At 46.7% G+C, this 27,961-nt stretch overlaps 1 protein-coding gene across 2 annotated transcripts in view; it reads left to right on the top strand.

The window, feature by feature from the left end:
• Window positions 1-8,983: 8,983 nt before the first annotated feature.
• The window catches only part of ACER2 (alkaline ceramidase 2), a 31,983-nt gene continuing 13,005 nt past the window's right edge, over window positions 8,984-27,961 (top strand). Inside the window, exons 1-4 of one of the 2 annotated variants that reach the window (XM_046023114.1) lie at window positions 8,984-9,186; window positions 17,446-17,560; window positions 18,275-18,416; window positions 26,772-26,909. In XM_046023114.1, the coding sequence (XP_045879070.1) occupies window positions 9,079-9,186; window positions 17,446-17,560; window positions 18,275-18,416; window positions 26,772-26,909 (503 nt within the window). In that variant the 5' untranslated portion in view covers window positions 8,984-9,078. The remainder of the gene's footprint in view (window positions 9,187-17,445; window positions 17,561-18,274; window positions 18,417-26,771; window positions 26,910-27,961) is intronic. The other variant, XM_046023115.1, reaches the window with a different exon arrangement.

The following is a 27,961-nucleotide window of genomic DNA, read 5'->3' as shown; positions in this document are numbered from 1 at the left end:
GATCAAGATGACATGCTGCTCCACCAACTGAGCTAGCCAGACCCCTTTCTATCTGAGAATCATTTCAAAACAGCCACGATACAAATACTTCAGTGAGCAATTAAGGCTATGTTTGAAATAAATGAAAACGTAGAAGAACTTAGCAAGAAAACTAAAAATCTCAGCAAAATAATGCAAGCTATAAAGAACTAAATGAGCATCTTAGAACTGAAAAATACAATAACCAAAATAAAAAGCTCAGAGGATGGGCTGGTTGGGAGAATGGAGGGGATAAATAAACCAATAAACCAGAAGATAGAACGATAGAAATTACCTAATGTGAACAACAGATGAAATAGATTTTTAAGAATGAACGGAGCCTAAGGGAACTGAGAACTACCAATACCCAAACCAAACCAAACCAAAACAAACCCCAAAAACAACCCCCTCCCCCAACCCCCAGATCTATTATTCACGTCACTGGAGTCCTGGAAGGAGAAGAGGGAGAAAGCAAGGCTGAAGAAGTACTTAAATAATGGCTGGAAAGTTCCCAAATGTAATAAGAAACATAAACCTACAGATTCCGGAAGCTGAGCAAACTCCAAATAGACGGAACCCCAAGAAATTCACATCAAGACCCAACATAATTAAGGTTTCAGAGGACTGGGAGGCATGGCACTGACTAGTCCCTGACCTTTCCAGCTTCCTGGTTCCAGAGAGTCTGTGGCCACGGTACCACCTGGGCTACTGAGAGTTTGTTTACCAGTGGCTCCCGGGGTAAAGGGCTTCTCACGCACAGGCCTGAGAGGATTCCCTCTCAGCGTTTGCCATTTGCTTTCTCAGGTGAGGGTAACTCCCTGCCATCGTGTTCCTTCTGGAATGAAGGGGACAGGTAAAAACCACAGGTTCAGCCAGAAATGCTGCTTTAATGGTAGCCTTTGCTAAAGTTTGAGTCCTTCGCCCTCACTCACCAACTGCCTTTCTGGTGCTCTTGGCTACATGGGCGCTTGTGGGGACCCCCCCCCCCATTTAGTGGAATTCATTGTTTCTTGAGCTTTTAAACTTATTACGGAAAATATTAAAGACATACAAAATAGAGAGACTGCTGTGACTACCACGCAGCTTCAACAGTTATCCCCTTAAAGTCAATGTTTCTCCATTTGTACCCTCAAACCAACTTCCTCCCCCATTCTTTTTTTTTTTTTTTTTTTTAAGATTTTACTTACTTGACAGAGAGAGGAAGAGAGAGAGCACAAGCAGGGAGAACTGAAGGGGACTGAGCCACCCAGGTGCCCCCATTCTTTCTTTTTAAAAAATGTTATTTAAATAATCTCTACACCCAACATGGGGCTTGAACACACAACCCCAAGTTCAAGAGTTGCATGGTCTCTCAACTGAGTCAGCAGGGCGCCCCCTTCCCGCATTATTTTAAAGCAAGTCTGAGAGACTATATTTGGTCTGTAAATATTTCAGTATGTATCTCTAAACAGTGCCTCCTTGTTTATTTTTGGTTATGGTCAGGCTTATGTTTATTTTTTTTAAAAGATTTTAATTATTTATTTGAGCGAGAGCGCACAAGTAGAGCAGGAGTGGGAGAAGTAGGCTCCCCTCTGAGCAAAGAGTCGGATGTGGGGCTCAATCCCAGGTCTCTGGGATCCTGAACTGAGCCAAAGGCAGATGCTCAACCTACTGAGCCACCCAGGTGTCCCTATGGTCAGATTTATTAAGGTATCATTTACATGTGGTAAAATATACCTTTGTATAGTTCTGAGGGTTTATGAATTCAGTTATATAAACATTACAAACAGAATGTAGAACAGTTCTGCCCCCCCAAAGTCCCCCATACCCTTGCAGTGAACTCCCTCACTACCCCCAGTAACCACAGATCTGTTTTCTATTCCTTAGTTTTGCCTTTTCTAGAAGGTCGTAAAAGATGGAATCATAAGGTAGTAGTCTTCTAGGGCGCCTGTTCCACATCTTTTATAGGAAATCCTTATGTTTCTTCCCTGGCTTTTGTTTAAGATGTTGGGTGGTCATGAAGAGTGTCCTTTACTGGAAATCTTACTGATTGCGCCTGTGTGCTGTCCTGCCCTCTGTTCTCCACAGCCTCGCTGCCGAAAGGCAGAGCAGGCATCTGCATCACTCAGGGGTTCGTGAGAAATGCAGGATCTTGGACTCTGCTCCAGACCTACGAAACTGGAACCCGCATGTTTAACCTTTTAACAAGATCCCCAGGTGACTCAGCTCCTGGGAACTGGTAGTGAGAGCCAGGGTTTTGGTTTAGGTTCCGTTTTTTCCCACGTCAGGGAGGCAACACCGTTTATTATTTCTTAACCGGGCACACCTGCTCCTCTCTCACCCGGACGGTCGCTCAAGTCTGCGGGGACTGTCACCTTCCTGTCACTCAGGCCTCCATAACTGTGGCCACCCCCGAGCCTCAGCGTCATGCCTGCCACCCAGGGCCCCTTTCTCTGGTCCTGCCCCATCCTGTGAGCGCATTTACCCAAAGGGCTCTCAGGGCTCTCTTTGCTCATCATGTTCGCTCATCTTTTTGTCTAATCCTACTTGACTTTTCAGTTGCTGAGAGAAGAGACCTTCCGTGGAGGTTCGGACTGTGCCTTTAACTCAACAAGTCAAGCCTCAATCACAATTTTTCCTCCTAGCCTCCCTTTTCGATTTTGGCCATCTTTTGAGCGTTCAGGCTAGACTATTTGAAGTGGTCTTCTGTTTCCCCCCTCTTTCATGTCCTACCTCTAATTAAACTATTAATTCCCCTGTATTTGTCAGCCTTCATTAGGTTATGCCGGAGTGAAAAACAGTCCCCCAAAATCTCAGCGACCAGACTGTTTTATTTGTTGGCTGACATTCCAAGCTGGGGTGACACAGTTCTGCTCTGTGCCACGTGTCTTCTTCGTTCCAGGACCCAAGGTTGAAGAAGCAACCCGGATCTGGCATATGGGAGAGGCCACCCAAGAAAGGCAGAACTAAGGATGGATTTCAAATCCTCTGGCAACCAGGGAACACGGCCGTTCCACCCACATTCTGGTCACAGCCAATGACAAGGTCAAGTCCCATGACAGTGGGTTAGGAAAGTATGTTCAAGTATCTGGAATCAATAGCATAATCTATCACAACTCCTTTTTTTATATCTGGATTGCATCCCTTCTTTCAATTCCCTTTCCCCTTGCCTTAAACTTCCCTCCTCCTAGTGTAAATACCACCTGCTCCGAGAAAGCCTTTCCTGACACCGCCAACCAAGGTCAGAGCCACTGCTGTCTGCTGTCGTGGTACCTGCACTTCTTTGCGGCACACGTGTAATGATTTATGCAATATTCAGTGTCTCACTTTTCCAGACTTCAAGCTCCATGAGGGCAGAGGCAGCATCTGTTTCGCTCACCACGTTAGTCTTGGCCCCTAGAAAAGTGTCAAAGCACGTATATTTACATGTAAATGAATGAAAGCATGCTTTAGCCGGGCTCCTCTCATCCCTCAGCTGGATTGTGGAAAGACCTCACCAGCTGTTTCTGGTATCTGTGTACTCCTCAGATCACCTATTAGTCTTGTAGCTTGACTTCCCTGTCTGTCACTTTTCCAGCTGAAACGCAGTATTTGAAGTTTCCCGAATTATTACGCTTCCTCAGACTTTCATCCTTTTGCACATGCTGTTCCTTCTGTAGAATTCCCCTTCTGCACTGCTGTTCCTGGTAAAATCCTATTCATCTTGTACACCTCCGTTCTGAGGCCATCTCCTCTGCTGGGCCTACGCTGGCTCTGTGCAGACTCCAGCCCCCCACCCCTTGCTTCCCCATTTAATCGGCTCATCTCCATTTTAGCAGTTACCTTGTGGTACTCTGATGGCTTGTGGGCCTCTACTGGACTCAGCTCCAGGAGGCCAAGAAGAATATTTTATTTGTCTTTATATTGCCCAATCCTTAATATGGGGCCTTGCACAAAGCAGGTGCTCAAAATTGCTGTATACTCTGCTCCCCTTGCAAGCTAGTTCTCACAGAGTAACACCTTCTCTGTTGAGAAGCGCCGTCAAAACCCACGTTAACAAATTCCATGCACTGTAGGCATAGGCCAAAGCCTCAGCCTTCCAATCAGAATTGACTGATTTGTGCTACATATATATATACCCAGTCCTAACAAATTGTTTGTGGCTTTCCAGTACAGATAGAGAAAAGAGAGGGGCCCAGGGCCAAGGGCAGGAAGTAGCCTTTGACCGTCTGTCCGTGAACTACAGCAAATATGGCCACGTTCCTGACATGGCCACAGTAGTGTGTGGTCCTGAGGAGTCCCACAATTCTGAGCCTGGAGACTCTGTCTTAGATTAAAAAAGAAACAAAAACAAAAACAAAAAACAAAACAAAAAAAACCCTTGCTTTATTTCCTTGTTTCCCTCCTGACTGAAGAGGGCAAGCAGACTCTACCCCCTGGTTTCCTCCTGCTTAACCAGGGGAAAGAGGATGGCCTCTCTTGGGCTTTGTTCTTCTCCTTCCTTTCACTGGTGGTGGCAGTCTTGGCTTGGATTTGACCGATTTTTTTCAGGCAACCAAAGCTTACTGTCCACAGTGGAGTTTTGCCCTGGCGCACATTGGCTCAAATAGTGGTTCTGCACTTTGAGTGTGGGTTGGAATCTCCTGGAGGGTTTGTTGAGCCTCAGGTTGCTGGAATCCACTTCCAGAGTTTGTGAGTCAATAGGTCTGGCGTATGGACCTAGAAATTTGCATTTCTAAGAAGTTTCTAGATGATGCTGAGGCTCTTGGGCTGGGGATGGCCGTTTGAGAAACACTGGCCTGAACAATGAGCCTCAAGCAAGACCATGATGAGAGAAACTCTGGCCAGACAGGAAAACGCAGAAAATTTCACCCTTGATCATGCACTTTGTGCTTCATTGGCAGGTGCCTGCCATTTTTTCTAAGGAAGACTTTGTGACTTGATATTTTCCACTTGTAGAACAAGTTGAACTGGATATTTATTATCAGATATTTACTTTGACCAAATAAGCATAGTTAAAAACTCTGTAAAAAGAGAAGATGCTGGCATCCTGACTTCCCTCCTCATGGATCTGTATCACTGACTCATATTTAGATCCAAAGCCACACAAGAAAGTCATTGTCAGAAATCAGGAGTGCCCTGTTGTCTGCGGTCATATCCCCCAACCCACTCTCCCCAAGCTCTCTGCTTACACCTGATTTCAGAGTTTTGTATTCAACTATTAAAGGTATTTGCCAAGGCCTATTGTTATATAAATCAATTTCAAAATTAATGACCCAATGATAGGTCCTAACGTTAAATTTCTAGATGACATTCATTGAAAAAGTGGCAACAATGGGGAGAGTCGATGACAACATCAAAAAACTTTAACACACTTCCAAGAAGACCAACACTGGTGTCTTTGGAGAAATGTCCCTTGTGTCCCTGATGCTGCTCGCCAGTAGCCTTAGGCTTAGCACTGTCTCTCTGTGCAATTGTAATTAGAATCCAGGTGGTTGGTTTTGATCTTAAACTAGGATGGTCATTGCCGGTAAGAATTCCTGAGTAGGAGGAAAACTCATCAGTCTCTAGCAGGACCTGCAGAAGAAAGATTTATATCCAGTGAATTCTACATTTGAGTGGTGCTAAAAAGTCACAGTGTTTTGCATTGTAACATCCTGAAATCCAGATACATCTTATGGTGAATGGCATCTTATAATCACGGTTGGCCAAGTGGGGGTCAAAACGTGTTGTCATTGCCTGAACACGCTAAAACTCAGTGGTTAATCCTGGTGGAATGACTTGGCAGCTGTAATCTCCATGTTTCTGTCAACAGGTCACCTAAGGATTATCTGGAAAGGAAACATGATGCCTATTGTCTGAACACTTTTCCTTGCAACCTCCAGGTAAGATCAAGAATATGCTAGCATCAGGGGCGCCTGGGTAGCTCAGTTGGTTAAGTGACTGCCTTCAGCTCAGGTCATGATTCTGGAGTCCTGGGATGAGTCCCACATCTGGCTCCCTGCTCGGCAGGGAGTCTGCTTCTCCCGCTGACCTCTCTCCTCTCATGCTCTCTTTCTCTCTCTCTCAAATAAATAAATAAAGTCTTAAAAAAAAAAAAAAAAGAAAGAATGTGCTAGCATCGGAATATGTACCCTAGGTTGAGAAGCATTCAGGAGTGAAGTGTAGTTAAGAAATGCTGCGGGGCACCTGGGTGGTTCAATGGGTTAAAGCCTCTGCCTTCGGCTCAGGTCGTGATCCTGGGGTCCTGGGATCGAGCCCCACATCAGGCTCTCTGCTCCGCAGGGACTTCCTCCTCTCTCTCTGTCTGCCTCTCTGCCTACTTGTGATCTTTCTGTCAAATAAATAAATAAAATCTTTAAAAAAAAAAAAAAAAGAAATGCTGCATCACCACTGCCTGGTAATTAACAATATGAGGACAACAATGACTCAGTTGAAAAATGACTAAGTAAAAGAATAGAGATTCTGAGTGTGAAAAATTAGAAGAATTCCTTAATAAGTTTGTTGTGTTCCCTTTTTATGTACACACAAGAGTGATAGAAATATGTCTAAGTCTAAAAGCTCTCATTCAATAAATATTTAAAAGTTAGAAAAGATAAAAACCTTACAAAGAGTTTAACTGGGTTTATCTTTTTTTCCAATTTAGCAGTTATCAAATTTTTGATCTGAGGACTCCTTTTATACTGAAGATTGAGGATCCTAAAATTCTTTTATGTGGTAATATCAATCAGTATTTATCATATTCAAAAAAATTTTTCGAGAGAGAGTGCACATGTTCTTGTGGGGGGAGGAGGGGCAGAGGGCGAGGGAGAGAAATCTTAAGCAAGTTCCATACCCTGCACTGAGCCCCACGTAGTGCTTGATCTCATCACCCTGAGATCATGACCTGAGCCCAAACCAGGGGTTGGATGCATAATGGACTGAGCCACCCAGGCACCCCTCATATTCAACATTTTTTAAAAAAATATTTTATTTATCTGACAGAGAGAAATCACAACTAGGCAGGCAGAGAGAGAGGAGGAAGCAGGCTCCCTGCGGAGCAGAGAGCCCGATGTGGGGCTCGATCCCAGGACCCTGGATCATGACCTGAGCCGAAGGCAGAGGCTTTAACCCACTGAGCCACCCAGGTGCCCCTCAACATTTTTTTTTTTTAATTTTAATTTTTTAAAAGATTTATTTGGGACAAAGCGAGAGAGAGAGAGAGAGAGAGGGAGGGAGGGGAGAGAGAGATGGGGAGGGGCAGAAGGAGAAGCAGAGCTCCCAATGAGCAAGGAGCCCGATATGGGGCTTGATCCCAGGACTCTGAGATCATGACCTGAGCTGAAGGCATATGCTTAAGCAATTGAAGCAAACGGGCGTCATATTCAACATTTAAAGAGACTTTTAATACCAAAGAATACGTAAGCACAGATTCCATAAGCTGTCAGAGAGATAATGACATCATTCAGCCTCTGAAAAGCTCCGATGTGTACTGGGGAGAGAATGAGATCCAGAGAGGTGGATTTGTGTTGGCCTGTCCACAGGAAGAGTTTCTACCTTGTGGATATTTATTTATTTGAGAGAGATCACGAAGGCAGAGGGAGAGGGAGAAGCAGACTCATTGCTGAGGAGGGAGCGCGATGCAAGACTCGATCCCAGAACCCTGAGATCATGACCTGAGCCGAAGGCAGAGGCTTAACCCACTAAGCCACCGGGCAACAGATATATTTCCACTCAAGTGCTGGAAGGAGTACCGTGTGGAAAACTGGTGTTGGACCATTGGGAGCGCTGAGGCATGGAGAAATGAGCTGATTAAATGTTCTCTGTGGCCCTGAGGAATAGTCCCCCCAACCCCCAGCTCACACCTGGTGTCCTGCAGGCCTGAGTCATTCCAACCTTAGGAGAAGGTACCCGTGAACCTGGGTTCCAGCACGGTGGAACTGGCTGTCTAGGAGGAGAACAGAGTTGGGACAGAGGAACGAAGGAGTGTGATTTGCTCCCTGGGGAAGAAAGCTGGATTTTTCTGGAGACCAATGGAGGAGCCTCCAGGTTTGCCTGGACTGTCCGGTGGAGAGAGGGCAGTCCCTGGGGAGCTCAGATGGGGCTTTAGAGACTACAGCAGCAAAGTAGTTACCAGCCAGTCGGAGATCATCCTGCATGAGTTTGATTTCTAGCTCTGCCTTACTGGCTGGAATGTCATTGTCACTAGAGCCCACTTCGCAGGATCACCCTGAGAACAGTAAGTAAGGGACACATGGAAGTTCCTCAAACAGTGCCTGGTGTATCATCAATGCCATACATCTGCCGTCATCTCTTGCACTTTGGATGCCCTGGAGAGGTCATACCTGCCACACCGTGTCCTCCGAGAGTTGCTATGGCTAAAGTTTCATCCTGTGTTTAATTGAAGACCAGATTAAAGCCCTAAGGCTGGAGTCCAGGGCACCAAGAGCATCCTGGAAATTGCAGAAGTGCTCTACTGAACAGTGGGTGGCAGAGGCTGCGGCGGGGAGGGTCATCGAGCCGGCCACTCCACCCTGTAAGGTCTGCCATGGCACTGGGTCCTGCTTCGCAAACCCTCACTGACTTCAGAGGGACTGAGGGCTTTTCTTTTTTGAGTGTGAGCACCGGTGTCGCACGCAGGGCACAGCCAGATCAGTGCCAAACTCCTTGAGAGTTGACCGGGGCCTGGATCCTTCAGTGGGTGGCGGGGAGTGGTGGCGCCTGTGTGTCTGAGCCGGGGAGGTGGGTGTGGGCAGGCATGGGCAGGCACGGGGCCGACCGTCAGGGCTTCTGCCACCTGCCCTAGCACGGGCACCTGGACTAGCCTGGACCTCTGTCCGCGCTTCCGGACTGCCCCTCCTCCCACACGCATCCCGCCCCCAGGGTGGGCGTGGCCTGCTCATACCCTCGCCTTCCCCTCCAGGGGGCGGAGCTGGGGGAGGGGTCCACGAGCGAGTCACGTCCAACAGGCGGAGCTGAGCACTAGAGGGCCGGCTGGGGAGGCGCCACATCCGGCGGCTGACTCGTTGTGTATAAAATCGAGGCCGCAGCAGTCGGCTTCCAGCAGCAGCCCTGGGCTTTTTTCGGCTGCGGGAGCAGCTGCTCCAATGCCCCACAGCGGCCATGAGCATCCCGCACTGGTGGGACCAGCTGCGGGCCGGCAGCTCGGAGGTGGATTGGTGCGAGGACAACTACACCATCGTGCCTGCCATCGCCGAGTTCTACAACACGGTGCGGGAGCGGGAGCGGGAGCGGGGATGGCAGGAGGGCTGGAGGGAGGGGACCATCCCTAATCGTGGCTGCGCCGGGAACCTGGACATGGGTCCCTGCGTGTATTTGGGGTATGCTCTCTCCAGGGCCAGGGTCGATCCGTGCGCCCCCTTCTCTGCGCTCATTCCAGCTCTCCATCTGTCTGTCCTCTTCTGTCCCTATCCCGACATCTGGGCTTATTCACTCCTTGTCATTTCCTTCTGATGGCTCTATTGTCTTGTTTGACCGGCACCTGTCCCGAAGCCAGTGGTCCGCACCAGCCCCTCACCTAGGTGGGTGACTCAGGGACTGGTGAACCCGCCGGGACAATTCCCTTCCTCCCCTAGGATCTCTGTGGCGTGACGCACTTGGGTCGCATTGTGCGGTTTCTCCCTGAATACCTGCTCTGGGGGGGGGGGGAGTTCCCGGGCAGGTTTCTGGGGCAGGGCCCACTGCCAGCGCGCTGATTGGCCCCGTCCCGCTAACACACCAATAATAGGTCGAATTACTTTGGGCCAGAGTCACGTTGTTACTAGTTCCCATGTCTTTGCCTTTAGTTTCCAGGCTCAGTCCAGCCCCCAAGTCAACTCCCCCAGGCCTGTGCCCTCTCCAGCGATTAAGCCTGGGGAGTGAGAGGGAAGTTTGGGAGTGACTGTGTGCGTGTTTCGTGGGCTTGCCTTGGTCCCACTACGGGCAGGCTGAAACTTCCCCACCGCAGTAGTGGGTGTTGCTGTTAATGTTTATGGGAGGGAAGGCTTGATGCTGGAAGGAAATGCCTCTTCTTTTCGCTGTGCCGTGGCTCAGGATTCTCAGACCAAATGGAAGACCCTGCATGGTCATTTCTGTGGCTGTCCAAACACACAGAAAAACCCAGGAACCCCTGGTTTACAAGTCCCTGTGAATTTGAGGTTGTTCGTTAGGATTTTCTCCTTGAATTTGCTGGAGAGAATGTACTTGGCATGAGTCAGTCTGGAGGGATCTCTGATGAGCTGGTCACAGCCCTTTCATTCATTGATGATGAAACTGAACTCTAGAGAAGGAAGCAGTCATTCTCCCGTTTCTGGCACAGTCCAGAAGTCTTCACTCTCCCTCCTTCCTCTCTCACGAACACTCCTGCTTCTTAACTATGACCAGGTTAGTACTTCAAGAAAACCTGCCCTCTCCTGTCCGTCGATCTTGTGAAAGACTAGTGGAGGAGGCCACAGGTCTGAACCTACCCTGAGGGTACGCTCTGAAGGAAGGAAGGAAGACACCTTCCTTCAGAGCGTACCCTCAGGGTAGACAGGGGCACACAGTACCAGAGCTGGCTGGGTACTTTGAGTACCCGGTGCTCTTCAGTGTCTGTGGGTGATTAGCCTCCTGGTCCTCCTGACAGGCCTTGTTGTTTGCAATACTCCTAAACCACAAAATTTGCTTTAGCCCGTTAGAGAGCTTTAAATCTCAGAGAAGTGTTTGGTCTCCTGACTTTGTTGAGTCTGGGTCCAAAAGAGCTTAGCAAAAACTGTTTCCTTCTCTTTGTTTTCTTGCCCTACTTATCTTCTGAAGCTTATCACAGGACAAACGCATGCTTCTCTCTCTCTTGTATTGAGGAAGACAGTGAACTATTACTTGGCGATAAATAGCCTATTAAATCCTCATTGGAAGGCAGCAGGTCTAATTATCCATTTTAGAATAATCATTACTAATTTTGAGTAAAAGTTTAGGGAACCGAAGATAAAAATCAGGGGATGACTGGGAGAAGGATCTAGAAGCTTCTTAATGGACCCTGTTTCTAAGCTAATCTAGAACCATCACTACTACAACTTACGTCACTACTGGCTACCATTAATTGTCTGCTGGGTGTTGAAGCTCTGCTGTGTAGTGCACAATCACCCCGGGTGGTGGGCACTCGTCAATAGAGCCACTTGATGAAAGGAAGAAACCAGGGTCTAAAGAGATGACGCAATTTGCCAAGGTCAAGAAAATGGCAGAATTAGAGTTAGACCTTAGTCCATTTGACTTTACAAAGATACTTCTCCTGAGGATGCAAATGTCACGTAGCTCCTTTTGACTTATTTATTTTGCACAGCACAGCTGTTTATAATTCAGTCATTTTTTAACTGAACACTCCTGCATTGGGACCATTTGATCTATAGGAAAGAACTCATGATGTTGGGTATGAAAAAGTTTGTGTAGTTATTTGTCACAGTTGTTTAAAATGTTCAGGTTAAAAATAAAATTTAATTTACCAGCAAACATGGGTTTATTTTGGAGTAAGAGAAAATTGCCATTCAGTACAAGCAAGCTATAGCAAAAGCATAGGCAAGACCAATAAACAAAGGAGCGGAATGTTGTCTTATGGAGAAGGAGGAAGTCGGGAGGGGTTGTTTTGAACTGGAGAAAAGCAAAGAGTTCAGGGTGATTGTTTCTCATTGGCTGAGGGGCAGGGGTAGTGGATTTCTCGTGGGAGATACAATGTATACCTTTCCCTGCTAGGACCTGGAATAAGTTCCTTGGGGAATCTTTGGTTAGGTGTCTGTCATTCACACTGAGTGGTGTGGGCTTCCCATTCCAGCCTCCCTGGGGAGCATCCCCAGGCAACCTCAGTGAGGTTTGCACTTACTAATTTTCACAAATAGTAGCACGATCAGGGTAAAAAAAAAATCAGAGTATGCAAGTTATAAAGTGAAAAATCTGCTTTTTTGTATTATCTTTTCAGATCTTTTCTCAGGCATTGTACAAAACATACGCATTTGTGTGAGTATATAAAATACATATGTAAAATGTGTACACCCAGTATCTAAGTTTTCATTCAACCCGGTTGAGATCATACTACACAGACTCCTTTCGATGTCTTCACTTAATAGATCTTAGAGATGGTCCTAGATTGGCTCAGAGTTACCTTCCTCTTTACAGTGTCTAATCAGTGTTCCATTGAATGGACTGACCATGATTTATTTAACCACTCAATCTCTTATTGATGGACATGTAAGGCGGTTTCATTTTTATGCTTTCGATTTGGTTTTGGAGCAGTGATGCAATGAATATCCTTACATCTGCTTCTGGATGGATTTACACAACTACGAATCCTCTGGAGGGAATTCTGGAGGGAATTGCTAGATCGAAGAGAGAGTTTACTCAGAGACTGATAATCATTGTTAAATGGCCCACCAGAGAGAGTACCCTGGTTTATGGTATACTCGCACTGACAGGGTTTGGGTGGACAAAGCCTTTTGCTTTGGGGCCCTGCAAATCTCTATTGCCTCAAGACTTGTCATCATCCTTTGCTTCAGCCAAGCCCACATCTCCCTTCCAAGAACATATCGTGTTCTTCCATAGCCTTTGGCTTCTGCACATTTTGTACTGTTTCTTAATCTACAAGTTTTATGGACTTGGGTTCCTTTTTATGTTTTAAGTTTCCAGGCTCTAGTCAAACCAAAGAGAAGGACTCTAGAACGCACTGCTTTAGAGAAAAATGGGATCTGCTTTTTAACCACTGGGCTTTGCTTTTGGGGACTGTCTTGCTGGGCAGTGACTCAGGGGCTCAGGAGGAAATCCACTGGTGCTGAAAAAAGTCTCAAAGCAAATTATCTGCATAAAACCAGCCCATCATCTGTTGCCTTTCCCGATGAGCTCTGCTACCCATCAAGATAAGGAAGGTAGTTCTCCTGATATGCTAAAGCCCATAGGGCGGAATGACCTATATATTCTGTCTCTGTTCATGGCTAGATCTCTCTGTTTACTGGGTAGCTACTGTGTGCGTGTCACAGAGACCACACCTGCAAACAATCTTTTGGGTGGTGATGGCCAAACCCAGAGAGGTACACAGGTTGGCAAGGGTATTATTGGTATTCCACATGGGGTTGGGGTACTGTGGAGGAATTTTGTAAGAAGTCTTCTGAGTGGGTGGCCAACCTGTCCTCATTTGTCCAGGCCTTGCCCGTGTCCCGGGGGACCCTCCTCAATCCCAGGCAGGCCAGGACAGCTGGTCATCCCAGAGGCACGAGGGCAGCGGTGGAATGGAGGATTAGACATTTGCATGCAGTTAAGAGGCCCAGATCTTCTACTCAGCGGGGGAATACCCCTTAAGCTGTTTCTGAACCTTCTGTTCAGAAAATCTCACAGCCTGTGGCTTTGTCAGCATTTACCGTGCGCCTGGGAAAGCGCACACTCCCATGCGTTGGGAGGAGATTGCTGCCTGTTCCTGAGATTATTTTGGGGCGATGTTACGGAGTAATTCGTGGGATGAGGAACTTTCTAAGGAAATAATTAATACATTTTAAAATTGCGGTTTCCTTTTAATTAAAACAATCTGCTCTGCAGACATTAAGCTAATTAGTTCTCCAAAGCAACAACAGGCTTTAAAAAATACCCCTTGGCTGAACTATTCAACTTCAGTAACCCACACAATTGTGAGGGGAAGTTTCATTTCTCAGACGAAATGGAGCCACTGAATGTGTGTTTTAACCAGGACTTGTTTGCTTTTCTGTATTTCTTTCGGAGTTCCTTCCTCTTTTTGTCTCGGGGAGAGAGTGTCCCTCTGATTTGGTCTTTCCCTTTTCATAGACCAGGGCTTTAAAAGGCATGGGGGAGGCGGGCTGTCATTGGTAGAAGCGCTATGAAGAGGCAATAAGGTGATTTCTGTGTCATCGGGGAGATGTTCAAATGGTGCTTCTAAGTTGAACTCCTTAATACGTGCATTTAAAAAAATGTTTGAGGTCCCATGACTTTCCTGCAGGTGTAATGAATGACTTCATGTCTTTGTGAAAAGTGTGTAAATACATTTAAACGTGTTTAACACAGAAGCCAGCATTGCACCGTATGTTACCCAGAATTTAAATACAAACTCGAAAAGGCAAAAACAAGTGAAGAACACAAGTTGACAAAGCCAGGTTGGGGGGACAGCTTAGCAGATGGCTGTACTTGGCTGGAGCAAGGGAGATTGCAAGGGTTTGAGGCAATGAAGACGAGGTAAAAAGCAAAGTGTGTCCTGCCCTCGCCCCCACCGCTGACATTGTAGGAGAGGCTGGTCCCTGGGGCTCCTTCCCCTGGGGAAGGACTAGATAACCCCTCCACGTGTGGCACTTACAGCAAGTGAGGTCAGTCTATCTGAACTAAGAGGAAAAGTTTGGCGTAGCCTGTTGTTGGCCTGTTGTTGAAGGAGAGGAGGAGTAGAGCAATGCTGTTCTAATATGCGATGCGTATGTATTCACATAAATGCAAGGAAAGGGACTTGAAGACTGTGAATCTGAGGACAGTGGGTATCTCCTGGGAGCAGGATGGCAAGGAGACTTGAAACAAAATTACAGAACGGAACAGGAGAACACGTTTATGTCTAAAAGGAGAAAGATCAGGTTTTGAGTTATCTCTGGTATAATAATTCCATTTTCTCCTTCTCCCCCTTTCCTTCTTTGCTCCCGGAAAGGAGAGCCACATTTAAATCATACCACAGGTGCACAATGCAGGGATAAGTCAGAATTTTTAGAGAACCAGCGAAGAGTTCAGCCAAGGAGGTCAGAGTGTAGCTGGAGGGAAGGGGGGGCGTTGGAGGGGAGTATCAGCTCTGGGCCCTGGAAACAGCTTAGGGCCCGCCCCTGCTCTGTAGTTGATGGGCCAGCCTGCGGAACCCTTCTGGGTGCTCATGCATTGCCCCTTGTAAAACAAGGGATGGTCTTGAAACACTCTCATTTTTACTCCTGAAGAGCTCTCGTTCTTTAAAGGAGTCCTTGGAAAGTTAAAGGCTGGGATAGTCAAACAGCAGCTTACTGCTGACAATGTATGCAGACCCTAGGCCCAGTTGCTCCTTACCTACTGCTTAGTGACTGAGAGTGGCCCTGTTTCTAAGCTTGGAGACTGCACCCTGGCTGGGACATCTGACACCATTTATCCAAACCCTCACCCTGGGTTGCAAGTAGCTTATGGGCTTTTCCCGTGAGTAGGAGGAAAAGATCCCCATCAGAGCAGATGAACTAGAAGGAAAGTACCCCTTTCTGCACAAGGGGGCAGCCCCACCGGGGATTTCAGGCTTCGATCTTAGCCCCCGGCAGCAACCCTGCACCCATCCCACCCCTGACACACGATCTGGTTCTCCACTTGCCACTGATAGAATTCCCTCCTCTCTTCCCTGCCTTTCTAAAAGGGGCGTCCGTCCCATCTAACCTTTCCTGCTCCCAGATATTGAAAGAGGCCTGCCTGCCTAGGTCACTGACCGTCCCAGCCTTTACCTGTCTGCCTCAGGGTCTGGTGTTGCTGATGTGTTTGGTCGAGTTGTGCACATGCACACTTTCCTACGTCTGGTAAAGCTTTTCGACCCAGGCTCCTTTAGTTCAACTCAGAGACCCACCCGCATGGTTCTCGTGGGGCTGCCTCTGTGTTGTTCAACAGCGGGGACTGGACTGGTCTTTGGAAGGAGCCCAGGCCCTTGATTTTCTGGACTTCATCTGCCCCAGCCTCCTACCTGTGAAAGTTTTTTTCTAGTCTTTTTTTGAGGACTCCTCCTACCCTTTCCCCATCGGTGTTGCTCAGGTCGACTTAGCTGAGGTTTTCCCATTCCGCACGCTTCCTCTGCCTGCTGTCATTTAGGAGTCACAGTTAGAAAGGAAACTTCAAAAGCTGAATGTCCCCACCACTTTGTACCTTGGAGGATGGCCTTCATTAAGAACAAAAACAACCAGAAAATAACACGGGTTGGCAGAGTGGTAGAGCTACGAGAACCCTTGTACGGGGCTGGTGGGAAGGTAACAGGGTCCAGCCACGGTGGGAGACAGCTTGGCGGTTCCTCAGTAAGTTAAACATGGAGTTACCATGGGATCCTGCAATGGCAGCTTGGGCATATACCCAGAAGAAAACAAGTACGTGAATGTTCATAGCAGCCCTGTTCGCAACAATCCATTAATGAGGGAACAAATAAACAATGTGGTCTTCAGATGAAGGAATATTATTTGGCCACGAAAAAGCAGGAAGTACTGAACGCACCACAACGTGTGTGAACCGTAGACATGTTGTGCTAAGTGAAAGAATCCAGACACAAAGGTCATAGACTGTGTGACTCCACTTTCATGAAATACCCAGAATAGGTACACTCATAGACACAGAAAGCAGATCAAAAGTTGACAGGGGCTGAGCAGAGGGGTAGGGAGGGAGCGGAAAGTACCAGCTTAATGGGTGTAGGATTTCTCTTTGGGGTGATGAAAAGGTTTTAGAGCTAGACGGAGGTGAAGGTTGCGTATTCCAAGGGCATATGATGACATAGAATTGTGCACTTTAAAATGGTTAATTTTATGTGATGCGAATTTTGCCTCAATTTAAAAAAAATTGGGGAAAAAAAAACAGGAGCTGGCTGTGACCTCCTAAAAACAAGAAGATGAAAGAATACATTTAAAAAACCCTAGAGCTGAGGTTCCAGAGTTATGCTGACCTGTGCAGTCATCACTGGGCACTTGTGGATGTTGAGCACGTGGAGTTTGGCTGGTCCACATAGAGACAGGCTGTAAGTATGGAGTTCACCCTGGACTCCAAAGCTTTATGTGAAAATAAATGGAATGGAATGGAAAGTACCTCGTTAATGATATTTAAATAGAGATTAAGTGTTGAAATGACAATTTGAATATATTAGAGAAGATATATATATTTTTTGAAAAGCCAAATGCCGCCCCCCCCAAGATAATAGGCTTAAATCCACACTAAAATCTGAAAGTTTGATCTTTACCTAAAAGTAGGTTTGATTAGGGGAAGAAACTGAGAAAGGCATGCACAGGAAACTAGGAAGCATCCTGGCTTCCTGTGGGTGTGGGAGGAAAAAAGCTGGCCTTGCTAGCAGAAATTTTGGGGAGCCGAAATGTCTAGTCCTCACCTCCATATTAAACTTTATTTTTTACCATTACTTAGTGTAGGCCTTACTTTTAAAAATGTACGTTCAAGTAGAGCAAAAGGGCTCTATAGGTAGTCTTGTGCAGAAAAAGAAGATTCTTGGAATCTGGACAGGGGGCTGGGCAGCTTTTGTAGCTCAATCATGGGAGCAGCAATAAAAATGCTGCGAAGAGACAGAAAGAAGCCCCCAAATGGCCGTTAAAGAAGACTTAAATTTCCCCCATCTGCAGTTAATAAATAAATAAATAAAAGACGTCGCAGCTTGAACAAGATGTGTGGCCACATCCATCTCAGTTTGGAAGAAGGGTCATATCTGGAACACACTGCTTTGTTTCTTTGCCCTTTTACTTAATATTCATCTTTTCGTTTTACATCCCCCCCTCCCTCCCCCAGATCAGCAACGTCTTATTTTTCGTTTTACCGCCCATCTGCATGTGCTTATTTCGCCAGTACGCAACATGCTTCAACAGTGGCATCTACCTAATATGGACGCTCTTAGTTGTAGTGGGTAAGTGGACTCGTGTCGGAGCAGGGGCCGAAAGGGAGGAAATGGAATTCTGCACACTTCCTGTCCTATTTGAACATTATGTTTTTGTAAACCAGAGTCACTCTGACGTCTCCGTGAACTTTTATTTTGCTCTGACGCCCGAAGGAGAACGCCTTTGAACACGGGCTGGATACCGGGGTGACTCTAAGGATCGCTTCATGGCTTACCTCTGTAACCCTGTTGGTGCTGTGCCAGCACCATTTTCTGAGGAGTTCGGAAGAAAATCACACACAAAAAACGATTGAACTCTGATGAGACTTTAATGGATCAAAACAAAAAAAAGAAAATTCTCAATGTTTGATCTTTCATTGTTCTGGGAAATGCTTGTATAATTTCCATTTCCTTCCACAGGCAGATTGGGAATTCTTAACCGTGAGAGAATGTTGACTTTTATTGACTGCCTCTTCCCCTGAAGCCTCCTCGGAGGAGGACAGAGTGTTTAACTGTGGCATTATTCGAGTTCTGATGTGCTGACCTTGGGGCCCTGCTTGGAATCCTCTTTCTAGGCTTCAAGTCTGCATGCCTAGGGGGTGTGTGTTTCTTCCTCCGGCTGCTTCTTTCAGTGGGAGTGTGACCTGGTGATTGTGACAGTGGTTGGTCGAATGGCTGGCCTGTGTTGAATCTGTGTCTGTTCTTCTGTGGTGACCTTTTTTTACTGGTTGTCATTGATTCTAGGAATTGGATCCGTCTACTTCCACGCAACCCTAAGTTTCTTGGGTCAGATGCTAGATGAACTTGCAATCCTCTGGGTTCTGATGTGTGCTCTGGCCATGTGGTTCCCCAGAAGGTATCTACCAAAGGTCTTTCGGAACGACAGGTAAGCGTGTGCTAAACAGTTTTGTATTTACTTTTGAGTGCAGTACCCGATGTCAGGAAAACCGCAGGCAACGGAGCCTTACCTGTGATGAGCTTATCAGATACTTGTTTAATGTCCACCCTTTATTCTGTCAGACGGTCAACTGACGAAAGAAGGAATTTTAATATGCTTGGTGAAGAATTGATGGGATATTAGGGATAAAAAGTCAAATGTCTCCCTCATAGGATATGAACAAAAGTGGAAAGATTTTCAATGGGAGAGAAATTACTGAATGGTAGTTCAAAGACCCTTGATTTTCTGCTAGAACATTTCCTTGAGTCCAGTCCAGTTCTTTGACTTGATAAGTTTATAGAAGAATTCCATTAAGGAATTGGTCCTTGTAGCTGTAGATCCCGTGGGTGTCAAATGGTATTGGTTTTACTTCTGCTGAGAACTAAGCACACACACACCCCTCCAATGTGAAAATCCAGAATTTCAGGAAGGGTTGCATTTCAGTGTCTGTTGTGAGGCTTAAATGGTTATTTATCCAGTAAATATTTTTTAAAACACTTAATACACATTTTTTTCTAGGCACTGGGATATAGCAGTAAATAAAACAGTGGAGTCTCTGCCTTTGGTGAGCTCATACTGAAGTTGGGAAGCCTACAGATCAATGAACAAAGGAACAGTGCAATGTTGGGATAAGTGCTACGGTTAAAAAATGAAGCTGGACAGGGGTAGAGGTGACATAGGGTGCTCATGTGGAGTTTGGTCAGGGAAAGCCTTTCTGAGGAGCTGTCAGAGGTTTGTCAGTATCTGAAGGAACCAGAGAGAGTCAACCTCATAAAGATGAGAAATGCTTCTAGAACATATGACCCACATATATTTCTTTGTAGGACACTATGTTTTATATGGACCCATATGTATATGGATAAATAGTCTAAACATAGATTCAGTTAAGCAAGCTGTGTGTACCCGGGGAAGAGCTATACTAGGAGAAAAAAAGAACTCCCTGCTGTTTTCCTGGTGCTGTGAACAGGAAGAGGAATTTTGGAGCTATTAAAGCCAAAGGCTGTTCTCTATGGATGGAGGTTGGGAAGTGTCCATGAAACATGCTGGCTGCAAAAAGCACATGGTAGACCTGTGTGGGGGATATATATAGTAATTTTAGAACAAATTCGCTAATTTCTTTTCGAGTTTATGACTGCGTGTGTGCACAGAAATGTCTAGTGTAGGGCACCTGGGTGGCTCAGTCGGTTAAGCATCTGCCTTCAGCTCAGGTCATGATCCCAGGGTCCTGGGATCAGGTCCTGTCTCGGGCTCCCTGCTTGGCAGGAAGCCTGCTTCTCCCTCTCCTATTCCCCCACCTTGTGTTCCCTCTCTCGCTGTGTCTCTCTCTGTCAAATAAATAATAAATAAAATCTTCAAAAAAAAAAAAAAAAAAAGAAAGAAAGGGGCGCCTGGGTGGCTCAGTGGGTTAAAGCCTCTGCCTTTCGCTCAGGTCATGATCCCAGGGTCCTGGGATCGAGCCCCACATCGGGCTCTCTGCTTGGCAGGGAGCCTGCTTCCTCCTCTCTCTCTCTCTCTGCCTGCCTCTCTCCCTACTTGTGATCTCTATCTGTCAAATAAATAAAATCTTAAAAAAAAAAAAAAAAGAAAGAAAGAAAAGAAATGCCTAGAGGAGGAGGATAAATAACCACTATCATTGGCTATTCTTAGGAATGGGGGAGGGAGTGGGGGAGAGATCTTCCACTTTTGCCTTTAATCTACTGTTGTGCTTTTTTTTTAAAAAAAACAAACAAACAAAAAGCACATGTTACTTTTTAATACTAAAAATGTGCTTTTCAACGAGGTAGGGAGAAAACATACTTCAGGTGAAGTAGCTGTACGGTGTTCATTGTACAGAGCAGGATTTGAATTACATAGTATATTCTTTGAGTATCATGGAGCAGATAAAGGATCCTCAAGATTACTTATCCAAAAAACTAGAGTGAGCAAGCCAGCTGTTGACAAGAGGGGACAAGCAGGGTGTTCCCGGTCTCAGGAGAAACGGTCTCCCTTGGCTGTGGCCTTCTCCTCAGTGGAAGAAGGAGGCTCAATGTGTGGCAGGTTGGCTTGGGCAGTCTACAGTTCCTTGTCATGTTGTGCCTGCTTGTCTGGCTTCAGGAGAATGAGTGGGGGTGGTTAGGAAGCCTGGTGACATGGAGAAGGGGGGCAGGGTGAGGGCGGAGGCAGGCAGTGCCAGGTAGCATCATGAGGGGACTTCACAGGCTGGGGCTCTTGGGCTCTGGTCTAGGAACATCATTGACCTTGGCTTTTCCTGTCATGTCGGAAGGTGGCCACCAGTCCCCTCCATCCCTGCCCTTAGCCTGGTGGGTGATAGGCAGAGAGCTGAGGAATCTCTTTGCTCTTAGATCTGATCTTTCAAGTCCTGGGAGCTGAGTGGGAAGCCACAGACAGGAGAATGGTTTTGTTCATGGCACTCTGGGGATGCCACTTGAAATTCCACGTGACAGTTTTTAGTGTGTTCATAGTAGAGAACCTTTTTCTTTTTCATTTTTCTTCTTCTTCTTCCTTTTTTTTTCAAGTAGGCTCCACAGCGAGCAGGGAGCGCAACACAGGGCTTGAACTCAGGACCCTGAGATCCAGACCCGAGCTGAGATCAAGAGTAGGATGCTTGACCACCCACTGAGCCACCCGAGCTGCCCCTGTCTTTTTCATTTCTTGAAGTGAGGATTGAGGGAATGTTAAGAGCCAGAGAAAAGAAAATGGGGTAATGGATATAATTATAAAGCTTACCAACTTTATTTTTTTTTTTTTTTAAAAGATTTTATTTATTTATTTGACAGAGAGAGATCACAAATAGACAGAGAGGCAGGCAGAGAGAGTGAGAGGGAAGCAGGCTCCCTGCCGAGCAGAGAGCCGATGCGGTACTCGATCCCAGGACCCTGAGATCATGACCTGAGCCGAAGGCAGCGGCTTAACCCACTGAGCCACCCAGGCGCCCCAAGCTTACCAACTTTAATAATGAAACCAAACCGTGGGACAGAGAGGTGACTGCTTGGGACCTTTCTGTTGCCGGCACCATTTCTCTGGGAAGACGTGACCCCACTGTCTTCAGCTTGGGAAGAGTCCTTTGGAGCCCTGAGCACCACAGAGGTCGATGTCACTGGCTTTGGTGACTCTCTGGGTTTGAATCCTAGCTTCCCTGCTTACAAACGATGTGACTCATCCTGACTCTTTTGCTTTCTGTTTCCTCATTTGTCAAATTAAATAATCCTCTCGTGAGAGGCTCTCGCTGGGCACCCTGGAGCACTAGAAACATGGTGGGTGCTCAGAGTTCGCTTCCAGTACAGCCAGTAGCACATGGAAATGTCTGCCTGGCATTTCTGACACACACACACACACACACACACACACACGTTGAAGGAAAAAGTGTGTGTTATGGGAAAATAGCACGTGATACATAAGGATTTCAACTCTATTGGTCCACCTTCAACTTGCCAGTGACAGGGGGAGCAAGATGACCAAACCCCTTTTTGTGGGCCTCACTGCCCAGGACAGGGGGACCGGTGTAGCTCTGAGTCGAAGTGGCTCAGACCGAAAACTTCATGTCAAAACCAGGATTTCTGTAGACCAGGGATCATGTGGCTTAGCTGTCCAAGTTTACCAGTTAATGTCTCTTTTTGTGACCTACACTTTGCTGGAATATTTTTTCTTTTTAAGATTTTATTTATTTATTTATTTTTAAGATTTTATTTATTTATTTGACAGACAGAGATCACAAGCAGGCAGAGAGGCAGGCAGAGAGAGAGGAAGGGAAGCAGGCTCCCTGCCGAGCAGAGAGCCCGATGTGGGGCTCGATCCCAGGACTCTGGGATCATGACCTGAGCCGAAGGCAGAGGCTTTAACCCACTGAGCCACCCAGGTACCCCTGATGGAATATTTCTAAAAACACATTAAAAGTAGTTCCCGTGTGAGATTCCTGGAGAGGGGGCAGCAGAGCATGATGGCTGAGTGTATCCTATAGACATGGCTTTGAGTAATAGGTTTTTGTTTTTTAAGATTTTATTTATTTGTTTGACAGAGATCACAAGCAGGCAGAGAGGCAGCGGGGGTGGGGGTGGCGGAGAAGCAGGCCCCCCACTGAGCAGAGAACCCGATGCAGGGCTTGATCCCAGGACCCTGAGATAATGACCTGAGCTGAAGGCAGAGACTTAACCCACTGGGCCGCCCAGGTGCCCCCCCCTTTTTAAAGCTGGTACCTCATTGTGCTTATCTGTAAACTGCAGATATTAAGAGTACCTAATGGAGCTGGAAATCTAGGGGGAGATCCTAGAAGGTGTACAGTATCTTGTCCAGAGTAAGGACTCAGTAAGGGCTAGCGGTTATTAGGAATGGCTAATATGGATAAGTGTTTTGAAAAATGTCTAGAACAGCAGGGCAATTATTAAAGTTTACCATATAAATAGGAATAATTGGCCAGTTAAAAAAAATTCTTCTATCTTGCCTAGAATGTCCTAAGAATCGTCATACACTCAGCTCTTGATGATTATTAGTAATGTTTAGACATTTTCGTTGTGAGGAAAAAAGAAACTCCCTAGAACAAAGAACTATGATGGGCGAATTGTTTCCATTTCTTATAGATTTATCCTGCAGTGATTTTTACGATTTTGTCCTTGCTTTATAATCCAATCCAGTTTTTGAGTCCCGAATTACCAGGCTGGGGTCTGGCCATGTGGCTCTGGCTGGATGACTGGGGCCTGAGCCTTGGACTCTCTGGGCCTTATCAGTTCCTTCCTTAGAAAAGGACATGGAGGGACCTTCCAAGACCAGATGCTGTAATCCTGTGACTATCATGGGCAGGGGTTGTTCTACATAGATTACATTTTAGTCCTAAAAGTTAGTTTAAAGCCATGGATTTTTTTTTTTTTTAAGATTTTTTATTTATTTGACAGACAGAAATCACAAGTAGGCAGAGAGGCAGGCACAGAGAGAGAGGGGGAGGCAGGCTCCCTGCCGAGCAGAGAACCCGATGCGGGGCTCGATCCTAGGACTCTGGGATCGTGACGTGAGCCAAAGGCAGAGGCTTTAACCCACTGAGCCACCCAGGCGCCCTGGATTTTTTTTTTTTTTTAAGATTTTATTCATTTATTTATTTGAGAGAGAGAGAGAGAGAATGAGAAGGGGAAGGTGAGAGGGAGAAGCAGACTCCCTGCTGAGCTGGGAGCCCAATGTGGGACTGGATCCTGGGACTCTAGGATCATGACCTGAGCAGTTGCTCTACCAACTGAGCCACCCTAAGGGCACCGTAAAGCTGTGGATCTTAACCAGGGACATTTCCATTCCTTGAGGGACATCTGGGAAGTTTGTGAACAGGTTTTGGTGGTTGCCATCATGGAGGTTTTATCATCCATAAAATCCGTTTCGCTTTGGAAGAGTAAAGGGGGCATTACCAGGTATTTGCTGCAGAAAAGGAGCACAGGGCCTGACAGGGTTGCAAACCTCAGCTCTAAAGGGTGGCTCATGGAAACACCAGGAGCAGCTTTGTTACGTTATGTTGATGGTGTTCGCTGTTTTGATTCGGGGGAATCAAGGAAGCTGGGGTGATCGGGGTCCTGACCTGGTGTTCCACTTTGAGCCCATAATGGGCTGGAAAGTGGAGAGCCCGACCAGAGACCAGGGGTTGCCAGGTGTCACTGACATGACAGCATCTGTCAGAACCCTACGCTCCTGGATATGGCCAGCTCTCTTGTCCCCAGGACCTCGGGTGACTCGGGTCAGGTGGGCTGTCTCTGTGGCTTGTGTGCACTTCTGCCGGTTGCAGTGTTGTCTGCTTGGCCGCCTTTGTGAAGCGCATTCCTCTGCATCCTCTGGACCGACGTGGGCAGTGTCTGGCTCTGTTCTCCTTAAAGCAAGTTTGGTCAAGCTTGCTGCCTTTGAACTGTTTGGTAATACCCTCCAGAGCCTTTGGGGATTGCTACACCAGCCCCGTCAGGTTTTCCCTCAGAGGAGCTATTATTCACAATAACCCTATTTGAAACAGTATTTACTCTCAAACACTGGGAATGGTAACAGTTAATAGTGGATTTTATTAGCACATGCCATGTACCAGGTACCATGTTAAGGGCTTTATTGCTTCTATAGAAACACCATGGGGTAGCAGGTCTTCATTTTCATATGGGAAACACAAGGTTTGGAGGGCTTCAGAACTTGCCAAGAAGTACCACAGCTACTAAGTGATGAAAGCAGCAAGCGAACCCACATCTGTTAGCTGGAAAATCTGCCTTCACTAACTCTTGAACTGTTGATCTAAAGAATTAATGCAACTTACAAACTTTTTTTTTTTAATTTATTTATTTGACAGAGAGAGAGATCACAAGCAGGCAGAGAGGCAGGCAGAGAGAGAGAGAGGGGGAAGCAGGCTCCTCACCGAGCAGAGAGCCCGATGCGGGGCTCAATCCCAGGACCCTGAGATCATGACCTGAGCTAAAGGTAGAGGCTTTAACCCTCTGAGCCACCCAGGCGCCCCTACAAGTGGTTTTTGTTTTGTTCTTTTTTTTTTTTTTTTCTGTTTATCCAATCTAAAAAGGCTGAAAAGCTCAGTACAGATCATAGAACCTCAAAAACCCAGTGAAAGAGTTATTATGGGTCTCCAAGGGCCATTTGCAATGACGGGGGTGGGGGGTGGGAGGGGAGTTGCGGGCTGTCATCCTCAGGCTGGAGCAGACAGCCTTTCCTCCAGTAACGAAGGATGCCAGCCAAGGCCAGGAGGAAAACACGATTCTCCTGAGGATTTGCTGCCTGGACCCTTTCCTGCATTCGTATTTTTTCTCTGGTTGAAGTTCAGGGCTACAGTTCTTGTTCATTCCGGCCAGAAAGTTGGCAGCTTGATCAATGATTTCCTGCACCTTGATGATAAATGGTTTTCCTCTTTAAGAGATAAATTTGGTATTTTGGAGGTTTCAGTGTACTTTGATTTCTTTATAATGGAGTTTCATTCAAATGAGTTTCCCAGCTGTGACCTGTTCCAGGGCTTGCCGCCAAAGTAAATTGCCAAAGTAAATTGTGCTAATGAGGAATAAAAGAAACTTCAGGAAAATCATGTGCTCCTAAATTTCAGTCATGGATGAGACCTTGGGGATCATCTAGTCCAGCCTTTTCATTTTATAGATAAGGAAATGGGGTCCCAGGGAGAGAAGAAGGAGCATGTCCAGGATCACGTCGCCACTTCTGGCTCTTTCTACTGAAAGTACATCCACTGAAGGGTGTGGGGATGGTATTTTTCTGGCTTCCCTTTTTTTTTTTTTTTTTTAAGATTTTATTTATTTGAGAGAGAGAGAGGAGGAGAGAGCATGCACATGCGTACATGTCCAAGAGTGAGGGGAGAGACAGAGGAGGAGGGAGAAGAACCAGTAGACCCCCTACTGAGCATGGAGCCCCACTGGGGGCTTGGGGCGGGGCTGCTCATTCTCCTGACCCAGAGATCGTGACCTGAGCGGGAATTAAGAGTTGCCTGCTGGGGCGCCTGGGTGGCTCAGTGGATTAAGCCACTGCCTTCGGCTCCGGTCATGATCTCAGGGTCCTGGGATCGAGCCCCGCATTGGGTTCTCTGCCCTGCAGGGAGCCTGCTTACTCCTCTCTCTCTGTCTGCCTCTCTGCCTACTTGTGATTTCTCTCTCTGTCAAGTAAATAAATAAAATCTTAAAAAAAAAAAAAAAAGTTGCCTGCTTAATGGACTGAGCCACCCAGGCGTGCAGATTTTTTCTTTTAAACTAGGGAAAGTTGTGGTTTATAAATTGTCCCTGTTTGCCTTATAAAGGTCCTCCACGTTCACCTTGTGGAACGGAAACTGGCAGGCTGGGTCCTGCGAGCCAGAAGGGTCCACCGCCTGCTTTTGCAAATCACGTTTTACTGGCGCACAGCCACGCCCATTCCCTTCCCGCCTGTCCGCAGGGGCAGACTTGGGGAGCTGCGGAGGTCCTAGGACCTGCAAAACCCAGACTATCCCCGCTCTCACCCTTTACAGAAAGACTTTGCTAAAACCTGCTGTACAACTTCTGAAAAACATATAGAAAAACAAGGAACACTAAGAAAACAGTTATCCATGTCTGACCCTCGGGGACTTAGATGGATTCTCATTTTACCATTGTCCTGGCTAAATGGTTGTCAAATTTGTGGTTATTTCCTAAGGATGAACTGCTACAAGTGGAATTCCTGAGCTCGTGAGCGGGAGTGGGTTTGAGACTCCTGGCACTCGGCGCATAACTCACTTGTCAGCTCGCTCTCCTGCCTGCGGGTCCTGTACTCCGCCAGCATTCACCAGACCCACCAGAGCTCCTTGGCTAACTGTTCGGTTTACTTTCTTTGATTCAGGGGTAGGTTCAAGGCAGTGGTCTGTGTCCTTTCTGCGGTGACGACATGCCTGGCGTTCGTCAAGCCCGCCATCAACAACATCTCTCTGATGACCCTCGGGGTTCCTTGCACTGTGCTGCTTGTTGCAGAGCTAAGGAGGTGGGTGCCTTTGTTCTTCTCCCCTCACCCCTGACTGTCCCTGGGTTGGGAACACAAAAGCTTCTTTGTTTTTTGGGATTTTGTTTGTTTGTTTGTTTTAGATTTATTTATTTGCAAGAGAGAGAGAACGCACAAACAGGGGCAAAGAAAGAGGGGGAGGGAGAATCCCAAGCAGACTGCCTGCTGAGCTCAGAGCCAGACGCCCGGCTCGATCTCATGACCCAGAGATCATGACCTGAGCTGAAACTGAGAGTCAGATGCTTAACCGACTGCACCACCCAGGTGCCTGGCTTCTGTTTTTTGTTTGCTTTTGGGTTTTGTTTTTTTACTGCCCTCAAGTGTGGAAGAGGCGTTTAACTCTTCACGTAGAGTTAGTTCCTGACTGTCGGGTTGGGAGCACATTGGATGGTTTAGCTCAAAATGTGAATGATCGCACCTCCAGAAAGAGGCGAGCCGCTGGTTCCTAGGTGCAGGGCACTAGCTTGCTGCGCAGGAACATCTCAAGGACGTGGTGGGTACCTAGGCCAGCCTGCAAGACTTAGTTCTGTACAAAGAATAGATTTGTCAGAGGAGAAGACCAGGGAGAAAAGTTCTAATGAGGCTGTTGCATTCACACACAGAAGGAAAAAGAAATGTCTATATATAAGGCAACAAGGACTCCAGGCACAATATTGTGGACGGCGCTAGTCTCTCTGACACTTAGTGTCTTAGTTACAGCCTGTCCAGTAAAGCCTTCGCTGTTTGCGTAAGGATTTTTCTTTTGGGAAGTTGTATGCTCAAGTTCAGGTTGATATCCAGAAACAATTTAGCCTTGTGTGTACATGACTTCTCCTCTAACCCCAAAATGCATCAAATTGCTGCCCTTATGGTGGTACAGCAAATGCTGCTTTTTCTTTGTACCCATCTTAAGAAGTGCATTTTAATTCATGACTTTCTCCTTGTGTCTGTCTTTCTTTGTGTGAGAGTTGCTCTGTGCGATGTGGCAACAGCTTTCTCTCAGTCTCTGTTTTGAGAGGAGACATGTGGTTCTTCCCCCTGCTTTGCCTCTGGCG

This window comes from Meles meles, chromosome 11 (genome assembly GCF_922984935.1).
Source record: "Meles meles chromosome 11, mMelMel3.1 paternal haplotype, whole genome shotgun sequence".
Taxonomy (NCBI): Eukaryota; Metazoa; Chordata; class Mammalia; order Carnivora; family Mustelidae; genus Meles; species Meles meles.
The sequence above is the reverse complement of the archived record's forward strand: the minus strand, read 5'-3'. Positions and strand labels throughout refer to the sequence as shown.